The sequence below is a fragment of the Daldinia decipiens genome (assembly GCF_022478715.1).
Source record: "Daldinia decipiens strain CBS 113046 unplaced genomic scaffold F4813scaffold_69, whole genome shotgun sequence".
NCBI lineage: Eukaryota > Fungi > Ascomycota > Sordariomycetes > Xylariales > Hypoxylaceae > Daldinia > Daldinia decipiens.
The window spans coordinates 44,392-58,288 of record NW_026054612.1 but is presented as its reverse complement, the minus strand read 5'-3'; the positions used below and the strand labels follow the sequence as shown (position 1 = coordinate 58,288).

At 44.4% G+C, this 13,897-nt stretch overlaps 7 protein-coding genes across 7 annotated transcripts; 5 read left to right on the top strand and 2 right to left on the bottom strand.

Moving 5' to 3' along the window:
• Nucleotides 1–632: 632 nt before the first annotated feature.
• Nucleotides 633–2,562, bottom strand: F4813DRAFT_377926 (uncharacterized protein). Its single transcript, XM_049245295.1, has one exon. It carries the CDS (start codon nucleotides 2,032–2,034, stop codon nucleotides 1,294–1,296), a length of 741 nt encoding a protein of 246 aa, XP_049094434.1. The 5' UTR covers nucleotides 2,035–2,562; the 3' UTR covers nucleotides 633–1,293.
• A 109-nt stretch (nucleotides 2,563–2,671) lies between these two features.
• F4813DRAFT_309316 (kinase-like domain-containing protein) lies at nucleotides 2,672–3,728 on the top strand. Its single transcript, XM_049240859.1, has 2 exons — nucleotides 2,672–2,940; nucleotides 2,993–3,728. The coding sequence occupies exons 1-2, from the start codon at nucleotides 2,753–2,755 to the stop codon at nucleotides 3,615–3,617; spliced, it is 813 nt and encodes a 270-aa protein (XP_049094433.1). The 5' UTR covers nucleotides 2,672–2,752; the 3' UTR covers nucleotides 3,618–3,728.
• Nucleotides 3,729–4,008: 280 nt separating this feature from the next.
• Nucleotides 4,009–6,294, top strand: F4813DRAFT_309281 (cytochrome P450). The gene is made up of 5 exons (XM_049240857.1): nucleotides 4,009–4,069; nucleotides 4,135–4,433; nucleotides 4,492–4,619; nucleotides 4,670–5,893; nucleotides 5,966–6,294. The coding sequence occupies exons 2-5, from the start codon at nucleotides 4,275–4,277 to the stop codon at nucleotides 6,174–6,176; spliced, it is 1,722 nt and encodes a 573-aa protein (XP_049094432.1). The 5' UTR covers nucleotides 4,009–4,069; nucleotides 4,135–4,274; the 3' UTR covers nucleotides 6,177–6,294.
• A 1-nt stretch (nucleotide 6,295) lies between these two features.
• On the top strand, nucleotides 6,296–7,441 carry F4813DRAFT_309276 (uncharacterized protein). Its single transcript, XM_049240856.1, has one exon. The coding sequence runs from the start codon at nucleotides 6,492–6,494 to the stop codon at nucleotides 7,389–7,391; it is 900 nt and encodes a 299-aa protein (XP_049094431.1). The 5' UTR covers nucleotides 6,296–6,491; the 3' UTR covers nucleotides 7,392–7,441.
• F4813DRAFT_309289 (mitochondrial phosphate carrier protein) lies at nucleotides 7,442–8,740 on the bottom strand. The gene is made up of 3 exons (XM_049240858.1): nucleotides 8,693–8,740; nucleotides 8,397–8,610; nucleotides 7,442–8,346 (listed from the first exon to the last, which is right to left on the bottom strand). Exons 2-3 carry the CDS (start codon nucleotides 8,487–8,489, stop codon nucleotides 7,492–7,494), a joined length of 948 nt encoding a protein of 315 aa, XP_049094430.1. The 5' UTR covers nucleotides 8,490–8,610; nucleotides 8,693–8,740; the 3' UTR covers nucleotides 7,442–7,491.
• A 1,253-nt stretch (nucleotides 8,741–9,993) lies between these two features.
• On the top strand, nucleotides 9,994–10,867 carry F4813DRAFT_394676 (uncharacterized protein; the record flags this gene model as incomplete). The annotated part of the gene is made up of 2 exons (XM_049247595.1): nucleotides 9,994–10,115; nucleotides 10,357–10,867. 2 exons carry the CDS (start codon nucleotides 9,994–9,996, stop codon nucleotides 10,865–10,867), a joined length of 633 nt encoding a protein of 210 aa, XP_049094429.1.
• Nucleotides 10,868–11,538: 671 nt separating this feature from the next.
• Nucleotides 11,539–12,484, top strand: F4813DRAFT_377909 (acyl-CoA N-acyltransferase). The gene has a single exon (XM_049245294.1). The coding sequence runs from the start codon at nucleotides 11,780–11,782 to the stop codon at nucleotides 12,341–12,343; it is 564 nt and encodes a 187-aa protein (XP_049094428.1). The 5' UTR covers nucleotides 11,539–11,779; the 3' UTR covers nucleotides 12,344–12,484.
• The last annotated feature ends 1,413 nt before the right edge of the window (nucleotides 12,485–13,897 follow it).

Sequence of the window (13,897 nt, the reverse complement as noted above, 5' to 3'; positions counted from 1 at the left end):
AAATATATATAATTATTAATTACGTTAAAAATTTAATAAAACCGTATTAAAATAAATTACATTATTTTAAAAAATATAATTGTAAATAAATTTATTAAAACTTAATTAACTTTAATAATTATAAAAATTAAATAATTAAAAACGATTAAAACTTTTTTTAAAATTAAAATTAAATTATTAATAATTTAAATAATAAAAAATATTAAAATATTTTAAATTAAATTAACTTATTAATTATATTTAAAAAGATATATTAAATTAATTAATTATATTAAATAATTTAAAAATCTTTAATTTTATATAAAATAACGGTATAATACGCGTTTTTATAATTTCACCTTTATTAATTAAATTATTATAAATATCATTAATTAAACCTTATATATTGCTTATTTAATACGTATTAATTATCTGATAAGACTTTATATTTTTAGCTATTCTCTTGAATTAATCACAGACATGCAAAATTGTTGATTTTATATAGGAAATGGGTGGCCCCAATAAGGGTGGTTTGACACATTGAACAGCCATGACATGTAATGGCTTGTGGTAAGCTGTCTTTAAGGCTTGCTCATGAGGGGATCACAGCGCTAGCGCCGTGTTAAGGACACTGTAACAGTCAGAATATTGTATGAGTGTAATAGTAGTAATCGTATAACTAGGGGAGTATGTTGTAATTATATATCAAATGAGTATATAAATATGGAAGCGTTGATAGCCTTGCAGTTTTCCCCAACATAACTATTGCGAGTAGAGTCCTTGCCGCTCGCAGCTGGTGGGGACAATATAGACAATCGGTCCCCAAGCATATGTCTAAAGAGAGGACAAGAAGAAAGCCAGTATTATGTATAGCTGTAGGCTCCCGTAACTAGTTTAGAGTTCCTCAAAGAACAACAAGGTTGTTTCCTAGCTTCTTGGTTCACCTCATGACAGGGATGGTGTTTGTTTAACCCTATCATGTATGCAATCCCCCTTAAATATCAGCCAAAGACTCCACAATCTCCAAAGTCTTATGGTCATCCAGTGCTGCCGAGTACCGCCTGACCATAGCATCAACACATTCTTTGGCCTGCATCTCATAAGGGCACATTATCCAGCCGATTCCCGCCAAGAATGACTTGCGATATTCTTGCAAGACATCCTTGTCACTTCCTGAGAACGCCGGGGCGCCTAGTTTCTCTAGCGTGGCGAGGTAGTGATCTAAAATTTTATACTCGTGAGTCCTTCTATCCTCGATACTCAAAGCACCACCGATGAAGTAGGCTACGTCGTGAAAAGCCGATCCGATATGAATTATCTGCCAGTCGAGGAACCGAGGTACACCTTTTTCAAGATAAGTGTTTCCAGTATGAGGGTCGCCGTGTAATAAACATCGGAATTTGGGTTTCTCGAGGTGAAGTGTTTCTTTAGAACCTCCGTAATGCGTTTTTGATCTTTGAGGTAGTCATGTACTGCTGGTCGTTCTGGGCTATGCACGACATCGTCAAATGTTTGCATCAGAGTGAGGATAGCTTGATCGTAATCCGACGTGAGCCAGGCGTAGTCCGTTGGCTTAACACCCCAAGTCGATGCGTGCAATGCCGCAAGCTGTTCAACACCAGCAAGCACCCGCGTGACAGGCCATGCCTCTGTAGGTTTTCCAAATTCACATCTTTGAGAAAGGTCGTCCATTATCACGATACCTTGCCTGGAATTATATCCCGCCCACCAAGTTTTGGGGATCTCAATATGGCCGAGGGACGGAGCCACACGATTCAAAAATTCCACCTCACGTTGATATATCATGACGACCCAGGGAACTTGTTCGATAAAGTCTGGGTTAAACCCACCCTTGATGCAGAGATTAGTAGACCTTAGTATCGCCTTATCCGTGCCTAAATTATCCTCGTACTTGACGTTGACGTAGAGCTTAGTAGCGGTACCAGGCAATATCTTTTTCAGCTCTGTCGATTTGACATTAACCTTCAGTACATCCGAAAGCCAGGAGGCTGTGACCTCTTCTGGAACAGTAGGAAGCTGAGATTGAGTAGCCATTTATGCGGGTTGATTCGCATTGGATTTGTCTTTTTTTCTTCTCGTCCTTGTTCTTGGATTCCGATCGTTTCTCTGGTGTTGTTTTAGTTGTGTTGTGTGCTTACCTGTCAGCCTGGTCAGGTGCAAGAAAAAATCTAGGACTTTTGACCAATCAAAACTGTGTATTTTCGAGTTTTGAGTGCATCCCAGATATAATGACGGCATTCAGGTCCCTCCCTACAAGGACCGTTTGTAATAAAATACCTGACAGTAAACGCTAAGTATACGATTCCAAGGACTCGATAAGTCTAATAACATTGCTACAAGAATCTCGTATAAACTATTTGTGGTCAAGGCGACGAGTATAAATATAAAGAACTCGGGGAGTTTAGGGGGTTCAGGGGCTAATTTGAGCAAAAGTACCTAACGAATAGCTTCAAGTAAATAGCCTTGTCGGATTTATTTACTTAAAATTGATCAAGCAGGAAATAACGACTTTTTCTTACTTGTCGTATTTGTTAGAGACGCTACCTATCTTACCTAAGCCGGAAGTACAGTACCTATACTGCCCTGTAGGAGGTAGCAGTCGCCAGAGGAAATATAGAAATTCCGAAATGAGCTTAAGTACCGGGGTACTTACACTTATAGGTAATAAATAAATAAACAACGCCTCCAGGCTTGTGCGACGCAAGCTCACTTCCAAAACAAAGAATTGATATACTTATTTTCAATTTAAACAATGCCTAGTCGGATATTACCTGAATGTTCCGCGGGTTCAACTTCGGTGCTTATCCGAGTGCAACCAGGTGTGGTCTTAAAACATCCTGGCGATAGTATTAATGAGGATTTCGTCGCTAGTATCGCCAGACATTTTGTAGTAGAAGCTCAAATCCTCGAAATACTAGGAGACCACCCCAGAATTGTCAAGTCAGTTCACCGACCTCAGTAAGACCATACATGTAATTAACTATGCGTGGAGATACCTAGGACGGCAAGATAAGCCAGAACTTCCATCAGGATTGCTCTTTGCTGAGGCTAGCCATGCAAATCTTCAAGAATATCTCAATGATAAGAACGACGAAATTCCCCCTACCCTTCGAAGAAAGTGGTGTCGACAAGTAGTCGAATCGATCGCATGCATACACTCTCAAGGGGTGATACACTCTGATCTACGCCCTGAAAATATCCTCGTCCATGCTACTACCCCCACATCTCTCGACATCTATCTTTGTGATTTCGGTGGATCGACGTGTGAGAAACTTGGGTTGGACGGTGGGAATTTACCAGACTCAGGCTTCTTTGACCCCAATTCCGAGTGTGTATCAACACCCGCTACGGATTTATTCAGCGTTGCATCTATACTTTACACAATCCTTACCGGGCATTGGCCATACCGAGCACCTGGAGGACGTTTTGAGTCGATAGAGGCGATGATGGACTACACCAAGCTGGTTGATGGCTTTTTCGGAAAACAGGAATTCCCTGACGTGAGTGAAATCTGGGTAGGGGCTGTTATCCTAAAATGTTGGATGCGCGAATACACCAGTGCCGATGATATTTTGCAAGCTTTAGAATTGGAGATGACAGATGAGATAAGTGAATAAGAGATAGACGAGTAAATAGGTGGATAGGTGGATAGAAAAAATAAGTAGATTCAGCAAACAAGTGAAGCAAACAAGTGAATCAAGTATCCAGTTATTAGATCTTCACATGAGTTTGACGTCTGCCTTAAACTCCAAAGGCCAAATAGGTATTAAGAGTTAACTACCATTCAATATCAATGATCCGAGTTACGTAATCATAATCCATGTCTGATCAGGTAGGTAAGATGTTCATCCTAAGGAGCCATAATGTCACAACGGCACGTGTCAACGTCTCTAGACTAGTCTGCAATCTAAATCCGGGGGTGGAGTAGAGTGGGTAGGTAGGAGCCAAAAGGAGTATAAGCAATGGGTGAATGAGGAGTATCGTAGTCGTTTACTCCAAGTTCTTCCTCGGCAGATTACCATTGACCAATAACGCCGCATAAGGATAAATGCCGAATCAGGGCCCCGAGGTGTGTAATAGCTATCTGTCTATTCGATTCAATACCAACATAATAAGACTCATCATCCCCGACAGGCCCTTAACCCTTGAGAAGGTATGGTTACCTAAGTATTTGCGCCCTTCACCTCACTTGTTGTCTAAATTTGGACCGCTCTTGACCCCTTGCCGGCTTACCTTATCTTCTTCGAGGTACATGCGTATTTACTATTATTGAGATGTTGTTCGACCATTTCCTAGCCGGGCTGAGGACCGGAGATAGAACCAAGATGTTCGGTCAAATTTCTGCGTGGCATTTCGCTATATCGACTTTGGTGATTGGCATCATCACTCTGATAATTGACTATGGCTACATGCTATGGATGAGATTAAAATTGGTCAGTTACTCACATAGCGAGTATCTATACAGTAATAACTAATTCGAGTGGCCGTTAGCCTCCTGGACCTTTTCCTTGGCCGGTTGTAGGCAATACTTTTATGCTCCCGGAGAATAAGCCATGGATTTGGTTTGAAGAGCTATCTAAAAAATATGATGCACCGCTTGTCACGATATGGATTGGACGGTGAGAGAATCCCGCCGCTCGTATATATCTGCGGCTAACTTTCAGGGTAGAAATCCAACTATTTGGATCAACGACGCATGGGCGGCCTCGGAGCTTTTTGAAAAGCGTGCGGGCGTCTACTCATCACGGCCGCGGATGTTGGTCTTTGCAGAATTAGGCGCCGGCCAAGATAACTTGGTCAACATGTATACGATGAGTCCCCAAGAACGTGACCGCTGGCGTGTCCACCGTAAGCTCATGCACCAGGGCGTCGGTATACAGTCGGTCCGTAGGTATCGCCAATTCCAAAATAACGAGAGCTGTGTCGTTGCGTACGACATACTCAAAGCCCCCGACGATTATGTCAAGCACTTCGAACGGTACGCCACGAGTGTAGTCTCCATTATCGCCTTCGGAAGACGTGTCGAAAGCTGGAGCGACCCTATTATCACCGAAGTCATCGCCGTTATGCACCTGGCTGCCGATCTGAATGTCCCTGGCAAGACCTTTCCCATGCTCATGGAGACTTTTCCTTTCCTTGCAAAATTGCCTAATAAAATTGCACCATGGAAGCATGGGTTAGGTAAGAGACGTGGGACTCACTTCTTCCACGCTTTAGCAGACGAGGCAGTTAAAAAGGAAGGTCACGAGGACTCTTTCGTCCACCACCTATTCTCTGAAGGCCCAAAGTATAACCTTAGAGATGCTGAAATTTCCTCCCTAACTGGAAATCTATTTGGTGCCGGGTCCGACACTAGCAGCAGCACACTAATAACATTTGTTCTAGCTTGTTGTGCCTTTCCAGAGGCCCTAGTGCCGGCATGGGAAGAGCTCGATCGTGTAATTGGCTCTCACAGAAGTCCGACTTGGGAAGACGAAGAAAAGCTCCCCTATGTCAAAGCGTTTGTTAAGGAAGTTTTCCGATGGCGGTCGGTTGCCATAATTGGAGGACAACCGCATGCGCCGACGCAGGATGACTACTATAAAGGTTGGCTGATTCCTAAGGGTACCTGGATTCAAGGCAACGTATGGGCGATTCATCATAATGAGCGCGAGTTCCCCGAGCCGGATCGTTTCAACCCGAACCGTTTTCTCCCTGGACATCCAGACAACCGGCCGTTCCCAGGAGAAAGGGGTTATATGACCTTTGGATGGGGTCGCAGGGTTTGCTCGGGGCAAGCACTAGCTGAACAGGGTACTTGGATTACCGTTGCGAGGATACTATGGGGCTTCAACATTCAGAAGAAGAAACGTCCAGATGGCAGTATGGTTAATGTGGACATTTTCAATTACACGTAAGTGCAACAGAAGAGGACAAAAAGTAGAGGGGGACTTGCAATGTATAAAAACTAATAGCATGCATGCAGGAATGGACTTAACATGCGGCCGCAGCCGTTCGAGTGTAGCATCGCGCCACGTAGCGAAGAGATTCGCCAAACGATCGAGCGCGAGGGTAAGCAGGCACTTGAAGAGCTGGAACAATATCGCGGGGAAACCAAGTACCGAATGTCAACATTCTACGCAAGAAACGATGTTGCAATGAAGCTTTACGGGAATGACGAAAAGGCGTCATCGTAGAGAAAAGTAGAAAGTTGTAGATAGAGTCAAGCTTGTTACGTATAAATTGTTGATTTGAATTCCAGTCTTGGTTTGGTGTTTGACAAGATATGTAAATATGACGCGCGAAGTATAAAAAATGGGTACCTAAACTACAAGCATTTGCGAAAACTTGACCTTAAGAGGTGTAATCGATAGGGTCGGCTTGTCGGAGTCAATTTAAGTTGCCGGAGATTGGAAAGCCTCCGCCTCCATGCGTGTGCTGGAAATATAGGTACCTTAGGTAAGTATATTCCCTTTATCCATCTCTCGAAAATATCTAGTCCAAAGTACAACATGCAGATATTGAAGTCCGTAAATGAGGACGCGTATGAGGGCGTCGGCTTGCTCATATTAGGAGCGGGTTGGACTTCAACATTTCTTATTCCGCTCCTAAACCGCGAGCAGATCAAGTATGCAGCTACAACCAGGGACGGCCGGGATGACACAATTCGATTCAAGTTCGATCCTAAATCGAGTGACGCGGGACCGTTCGAGGTGCTACCGGTCGCCAAGACGATATTGATCACATTTCCTCTACAGGGAGAAGGCCAAGCAAAGCATCTAGTACGCATGTATGAATCTACACATCAGAAGCCCGGTCGCTCCAAGCCGCACTTTATACAACTAGGCGCTACAAGTATTTGGACCGCTCCAAAATGGCAAGACGAATCATCACCTTATGAACATGGCGACTCCCGTGCCATCGCCGAAGATGAGTTGATGGCATGTTCCGAGGGCACCGTGCTAAACCTCGCCGGACTATACGGAAATGCCCGTCAGCCACGGGATTGGGTAGACCGCGTAGTGAAGACAAAGTCTGATCTAAAAGGGAAAGGCGCACTGCATGTTATCCATGGTGAGGACGTCGCCAGAGCCGTTGTCGCGCTACACCGAAATTTCACCCCCAAGAAACGGTGGCTGCTGTGTGACATGCATGTCTACGACTGGTGGGATTTAGTACAGGACTGGGCAATCCAAACCTTGCAGAGCGCCGAGGTTGGCGTCGGTCAAGTTGACACACCGATCGCCAAGGTCGAGAGGCAGACGGAACTGCTGAATTGGGTTGGTGAACTCATGGTAGAAGAGGGCGTAAGGGCACTCCCAAGAGATACGTCTTCGCTAGGGAGAACACTGGATGGTAGGGGATTCTGGAAGACAATGGGCATCTGGCCGGTTCAGGGACGAATTAGATAAAGGACGAGCCTCCCTCAAGTCGTACTCGAATCTCCCAGAGACCAACGGCTACGTATTACTATATTAAGGTAAATCCAGATCTATCACATCTACATCGGCTTTAACTCAGCGACTCTTCCTTGTGTATCTCTATGCCTGGCGGTGCGCCTACGAGAGTTTTGCATTGAGCGTAAATAACGAATTGACCAGCAACTAGACCGCACGTCATTATTATTCGAGGACCCAAGCCTGATAGTAATAGTCTCCTAGGACCGAACTCCCTTGCGAGTGTGAACATTCTACTCGTCACACCTTGTTTCGGATCGCCCGCGCCCTTGTTGATAGCTGACAGCAGCGTATCAGCCGGATGAGAGAGAACTGCAGCCGCAACACCAGCCGCAACACCGGAGCTTAGTTCTACCCCTGTGGATTGCAATTGAGTCATTTTGGCTTTTCGCTCGGGTCCCATGCTGCGGTATATGATCTCGACTGCCGCCTCGTGTACGGAAAACTGACCCACGGCGTACGGCACCTGCTTGAACAGCAGCGGTATGAAGCCGGAATAGAATCCTCGTATACCTTCTTCCCTAGCTAGGCGCATGAAGCCAGACGTAAGCCCGGATGCGAAGCCGCGTTGAGAGACGAGGCGGATACGCGTAGCCTCGAGCGGACATAGCGCAATGTCGGCGAAGAACTCTGCTGTCGCGCTGGCACCTAGGTAAATGGCCGTACGCTGTGTTGTTGCTTTCTCCTGGGAGCCTGCCATGTCGATAAACTTCTTTTTGAAGAACTCGTATCCTGCAAACTTGCCACCTCCCTGAACTAGATAACCGACGGCAGTAGGCCCAAAGCCTGTCAGTAAAGCCGAAGGGCCCTCTTTGGCTACTATTTGGCGGGCCGCCCTAACCATGTTGAGTCCATTCATCGAATCGTCCACCTGAATTCTCGTTTTTACTACATCAATGGGGGTTGCGGCCTCGATTCTCGTCAGATACGATCATAACTTCTAGGTAGGTAGGTACTTACCCCATGAGTGAGGGTTGCCGCAAGAGCTCCGGCACCGAAGAATTTGGCATAATCACCCGAGCTGAAGGCGGGAGTTACACTTGAAGAACTCATTTTTAAAACACTGTACTTAAATATGATGAGAAAACTAAGCGGCAGTCACTCAAACCCGATCAGACAGTCTTATACCGTCTCGGTGCGTAGTCGATTACTCAGCGACAGGATGGGGTTGAGACTGCGGGAAAGAACGCGTCAGGTCGCCGTTTTCTAATGAAATCAAATTTATTGAGGGACCCTTCAGCTAAATATGTTCTTACATATAAATAGTGTTTGAAATTAAATTATTACCATAAACCCGAGAATCAATGTTGTGTTGACCTATTCCGGACTGGTCGGACCCTGTGAAAAGCTCTGACGTCATGATTTCGATCAAGGCTCTTCCGATTGAACCCATGCATAAGCCTCTCCCGGCTCGTGCTACTCGGAGACCCAGTAATACGGTACTAAGTAAAGGTTGATGCTATTAATATCACATCAAATTCCGACTAAGCTTTAAATTCCCACGATCAAACTCCCACGATCTTAATAACAATCTCTTCAAGTTGTAAGGCCGCTAGTAGAAATTTGAATAGCCGTAAGAATAGAACTTTTACGCAAAGGACTAGCCGTAGACACCTTGTCCACAGCGGCCTTTGGAAGCCATTCTCATCCTATTTATACATGCTATTTCTCACCTTAGGTATAAATTCCCCTGTAACATGCAATCTTATTGATATAATATAAAATCATGTGGAAACTCATCGTTTCTTTCGCCTCGTTCCTTAGCGAATGCCGGTGATCTCTATTAGACACTTCACAGAAGCCAAGATCCGAGGGCATAAAGGGGAAACTAAGTACGAAAGAAAAGAGAAGAAAAATAATCCTTACTTTGATAACAAGGTGATTGTCTAGGTACCTAAGTACGTGATCAACCGTAACTCAACATATATACCTTCCTACGCCACGTCAATGTCGCGTCTCTGTGCATGCTAGTTTTTATGGATTTTCTCTAACAGGTAGCTACTAATTAAAATTAGGAGCGAATGGATTAGTTGATTCTATACCAGTAGATTAAGAGGTACCTTTAATGAAGGTCAATAGTTACTACGTCTCCTCTTACTCCCATTGCCTCTGTAAAACACCCAGTAGCCTTATATGTATATGCAATCATCACACATCTAATAATAATATATAAATTTATAACAAGAACTTTACACGAACGAATAGAAACATCTATAATTACTACTTGAACATAGTTCATCCGGTGGCGGCTTAACAAAGTATGAAGTAACGGAATATTGGGGAGGGGAATAGTTTTCTTGTCTTAAAGTAAAGTACGAACACTACGAGTTTTTCGCATGACTTCTACAATGACAACCCTGGACCACCTGGCAAATTAATCACCCAAGCAACTTGACAGCGCGTCTACAGCTCAACGGGACCATAGTTACCACTGTTAATGCCACGAGCTGGATACAACACCTGCTTCCTACTGCAATACAAATTTTCAAGCTTTCAACTCCGCGACGCAATCAACCAATATACACAACCTCTATGGTCTCTCAGATAACACCTAAAGATGTGTAGCAAAGACAACACAAAGTCATCTCAGCTTACAGCTACTACCTGTCCCCGCCCGAAAAATGGCCGGACACCTTTGCCAGAGGCACCCAGTGTTCTTCGTAGGCGAGCTGCTATGAAGTAAGTTTATTTCGGCCCTAATACCAATACATAGCTACCTCTTTATCTTCCAAGAGATAGGCTAGATGTGATTCACTGCTATCTTCAATTAAGGTCACTTGCACTTCAGCTAGTGCTTCCTCCAATAAGCTCGTCTTAGTACCACTTGACACAAAGCTTCTTACTTACCCCTTGCAATATTATACGACATATTTCCTAACAAAATCATTTTCTTTCCACAATACTGACATAACACAATCAGCAATATATTTATCACCTCCAAGGATGCCATCCCCAGCCCAATCACACCTAGCCTTGATTCTGAATCAACTGCCAGTCCCAGCCCCGTTGCCTCTAATCATATGGTCAGCCACAGTTCGCAGCCCCCTACCGGTTCCAGAATTTCAACTGCTAGTTCAACATCGGAAGATGAGAGTACGAAACCCTCTGGCTCAGAGGACACAGATACCTTCATGTTTGCTGGCGTAAGGGGACGCGTGATCACTATCAAAGGCGAGGAACGGTTCTTCTGCATCGAATGCAAACGACACTACAGTTACTACAGAAGAAGTGTTGCCACCCATTACAACCATGCTCACGACCCTTCCTCTAGCTTTTCACGTCTGCGGGCTCCCTTACCCGAACTGATTTATTGCTCGGAATACGGTTGCGACTCAACCTTTAATACGAAGCAGGCCATTATCAATCATCATCGCCACGTTCATGGGTATAAAGGGAAGTCGGACCCCATCTTAGCGCTTTACGGCTTCTAAGCTTGTCGACCATTTCCTTTCTCTTCAATACCCGCAAATCGAGTCAGGGCGTCCAACTACTATGAATTTCAGCACCAGAGATGAGAAGAGTTCTACTCGGTGAGAGAGCATCCAGCGTTGGGAAATGGCCATTGTAATACATCCCCAATTCTAACCAATTTCCCGAGGTCAATGGAAGAGATTGTTGCATCGTGGGATAGTTATCATACAATGATAATAGATAGGGGTAAAGCCGGATCTCGCAAATAGAAGAAACTATTGAGCTATAGGCAGCCGGAGGGTTACTATTATTCTCTCTACGCAAAGAACGAGATCATGTATTTTCGATTAGTACGATTGTTAGTTAACCAATTCCATCTGTCTAAACTTATGAAGCTTCGCGATACTTCCGAGCCGAATGACCTTAGTCGGAGCGTAATCGCATTCGATTTCAGGATACATAGGTACCTACCTATCTTAGAAAGATCAAGTATCAACTGACGATAACATAACCCTTCTCATTATATCATTAACATTGTCCCCGTAATGCCTCTCGTTACGCCCTTCATGTAAAAAAAAGTTGGATGCGTGATATTGATATCAGGGCTGAAAATATTTGGGTCTGAAGGCCATTAGGTCTAGATCTAACAATAATACCCCTCATGAAATCCCACACCTTCTTCTCTGGTGCCCGCCATCTCCTTATACGCCCTTCCCATTACACGACCTCTGTATATACGTCTTTAAGGGCTCCGGAATCGCGAGCTACATATAAAATCTTGAATCAAGTGAATATAATTAATAGGTACCTGTTATCCAAGTAGCTATTTAGGTTTCTGATGAACGCAACCTTTCTTACTCAATATCGACAACACAAGAGGTTTATTACACTACGCCAACTTGGAAGATTGAATTTCAACTGGCAACACTAATATGTCTAATAGCGAGCTTCAATTTCGCATCGCAACCCCAGACGATGCGGCGCAGATTCAGCAATTGGTACAGTCTGCATTTCGCGCTGAGGACATTAGAGAAAATTGGACAGGGGATATGACTCTTGCGTCGCAGTTCAGCATCAAAGTCGAGGAGATCATGAGCAACATCACTAAGCCGGACAGCGCATACCTCATGGCTACTGACGAAAATGGCGCCCTAAAGGGCTCTGTGGGGGTTTCTAAACGCGACGCCGACCTTGCTCGCATCTACATGCTTGCGGTTGACCAGCACCACCACCGGGGAGGCATTGGACGCAAGGTCCTGGCTTATGCCGAGGACTACTGTCAACGGAGATGGAGCGTCAACAAACTAGGACTTAACGCCCTTTCTTCCCGCCACGAGCTGATCCTGTGGTACATACGCTGCGGCTATCGGAAGACGGGGGAGTTGACGCAGTTTCCGCGTCAGTGGTTCGTGGGCTTGAATTTGCCGGACAACTTGTGTTTTGTCGAACTGGAAAAGGATTTAGATGCGGGTTCTGCCGCAGTTGAGACAGCATAGGCTACTATTTTTACGAAACTCTATGTTTACACTTCAGGAATAGGGGCTCAGTATGCGTTTAGGGGGTTTGCCAGCTCCCACCGGATGGCCGAAAGATCTATTGATACGTTCTGATAGTTTTATGCCAAAATATTAAGCCTTCCGCTTTTTACTGTTTTTCTGCTCTTAAGTTGTAATCTGAATTTGAATTGGTAGAGGATTGATGATGTGGTTTTTGTTAGCCGTGGGGGTTTAAAGTACCTCCTAGGTATACATAACAATAACACCCACTTTATTACAAGCCAACTCTCCAAGGGGGCCATGTGGTCTCATGTAAGTCTTATAAGTCTTATACAGTTGACCGGGGCAGTGACTATGGTCAACCGTAGTCTTACTTGAAATTCCTGAAGTATCGTCCAAAGTGCTTGGGATAAAAGCTTCAAGCTGTCAAGACTAAACTTTCATTTAATAGTTAGAGTGGTATGGTATATAAGGCTAATATAGACTTGGATATAACCAAAAGACAAACGACATGGAAATGCCGCTGTTGCATGTTCTCTCATCTGTACGCAGCGAGGTATTACCAAATAAATATTCAAGAACAATTACCATTTGCTCTTTTGAACCTGCCCAGCACTCTCTGTTCATTCATATCGTTTTCCACTCCGCAATCAAATCAATTTGTGTTGTCGATCTTCGAATTCAACCGTTCTGCCGTTGTACCCAGACTGTACATACGATATGTACCCCCAGCAACTCAGTGCTAACAATGTACATAATAGCTTCAAAATTCATGGTGTTAAACTGCCAAGGTACCTGCATGTGTGTGCAGGCATAGGTGACGCTAACTTGGAATAGCCTATGAAGAAGGGTGGGAACATGTCGTGATTCGTAAAATGGTTCGCATTCTATTCGCGTTCTATCCGATGCGCCGTCGATTTACTCGAGACTCTATTGCGACTATTAAGCACGTAGATTCGGATAGGCCACGTTCTGAATTGAATAGTACTAAAAGTTTCATAGTAGGTAGACCTTGCTACCTACATCGTATAGATATCGTAAGTCTAAATGACGCGTCCCACATTCGTAGTTCGGTTTTGTACCCTTGAATATTCTTCCCTCATTACGTGTCAATTATACATGTTTCTTTGAGCTTGTCCATGTATACCTACCTTAGGTAAGGAAGCACATTAATACCGCCAGTCATACGTTTTGGTATATCATGCATTTGTCGATCTGTGTACCTTTGATAGGATATTGGACGGCAGAAGAGCGATAAGAATTATTTGGTTGGCGTTCACGACCAACGAATGCATCTTGCGGTTTTGCGCCCACTAGTTAAGCGGGACAGGGATGACGCTGCAGTCCTATTTGATCTTATTAGATTCTTAGCGAAAGCTCAGGGAAAGTTAGTGGAGATATCGGGTGGAACGGCTTAAATTTCTGCGCCATGCTCAACGCCGATTCGCATTGGCGTCTTTACTAACCGTCTATTGGATAAAAGGAACGCTGGGCGGCTTGAAAATGAGGGCCGGACCCGCGAGCATTGAGCTAGAGGAAAACGACACAATCTGG

What these genes read in the sequence shown, in the direction of transcription:
- F4813DRAFT_377926 (XM_049245295.1), bottom strand. Translation starts at nt 2,034, where the DNA reads ATGGCTACTCAATCTCAGCTTCCTACTGTTCCAGAAGAGGTCACAGCC.
- F4813DRAFT_309316 (XM_049240859.1), top strand. Translation starts at nt 2,753, where the DNA reads ATGCCTAGTCGGATATTACCTGAATGTTCCGCGGGTTCAACTTCGGTG. An exon ending in GACCACCCCAGAATTGTCAA is followed by an intron (nt 2,941 to 2,992) that starts GTCAGTTCACCG and finishes CTATGCGTGGAG; the next exon opens with ATACCTAGGACGGCAAGATA.
- F4813DRAFT_309281 (XM_049240857.1), top strand. Translation starts at nt 4,275, where the DNA reads ATGTTGTTCGACCATTTCCTAGCCGGGCTGAGGACCGGAGATAGAACC. An exon ending in GTCACGATATGGATTGGACG is followed by an intron (nt 4,620 to 4,669) that starts GTGAGAGAATCC and finishes CTTTCAGGGTAG; the next exon opens with AAATCCAACTATTTGGATCA. An exon ending in GTGGACATTTTCAATTACAC is followed by an intron (nt 5,894 to 5,965) that starts GTAAGTGCAACA and finishes GCATGCATGCAG; the next exon opens with GAATGGACTTAACATGCGGC.
- F4813DRAFT_309276 (XM_049240856.1), top strand. Translation starts at nt 6,492, where the DNA reads ATGCAGATATTGAAGTCCGTAAATGAGGACGCGTATGAGGGCGTCGGC.
- F4813DRAFT_309289 (XM_049240858.1), bottom strand. Translation starts at nt 8,489, where the DNA reads ATGAGTTCTTCAAGTGTAACTCCCGCCTTCAGCTCGGGTGATTATGCC. An exon ending in CGGCAACCCTCACTCATGGG is followed by an intron (nt 8,347 to 8,396) that starts GTAAGTACCTAC and finishes ACGAGAATCGAG; the next exon opens with GCCGCAACCCCCATTGATGT.
- F4813DRAFT_377909 (XM_049245294.1), top strand. Translation starts at nt 11,780, where the DNA reads ATGTCTAATAGCGAGCTTCAATTTCGCATCGCAACCCCAGACGATGCG.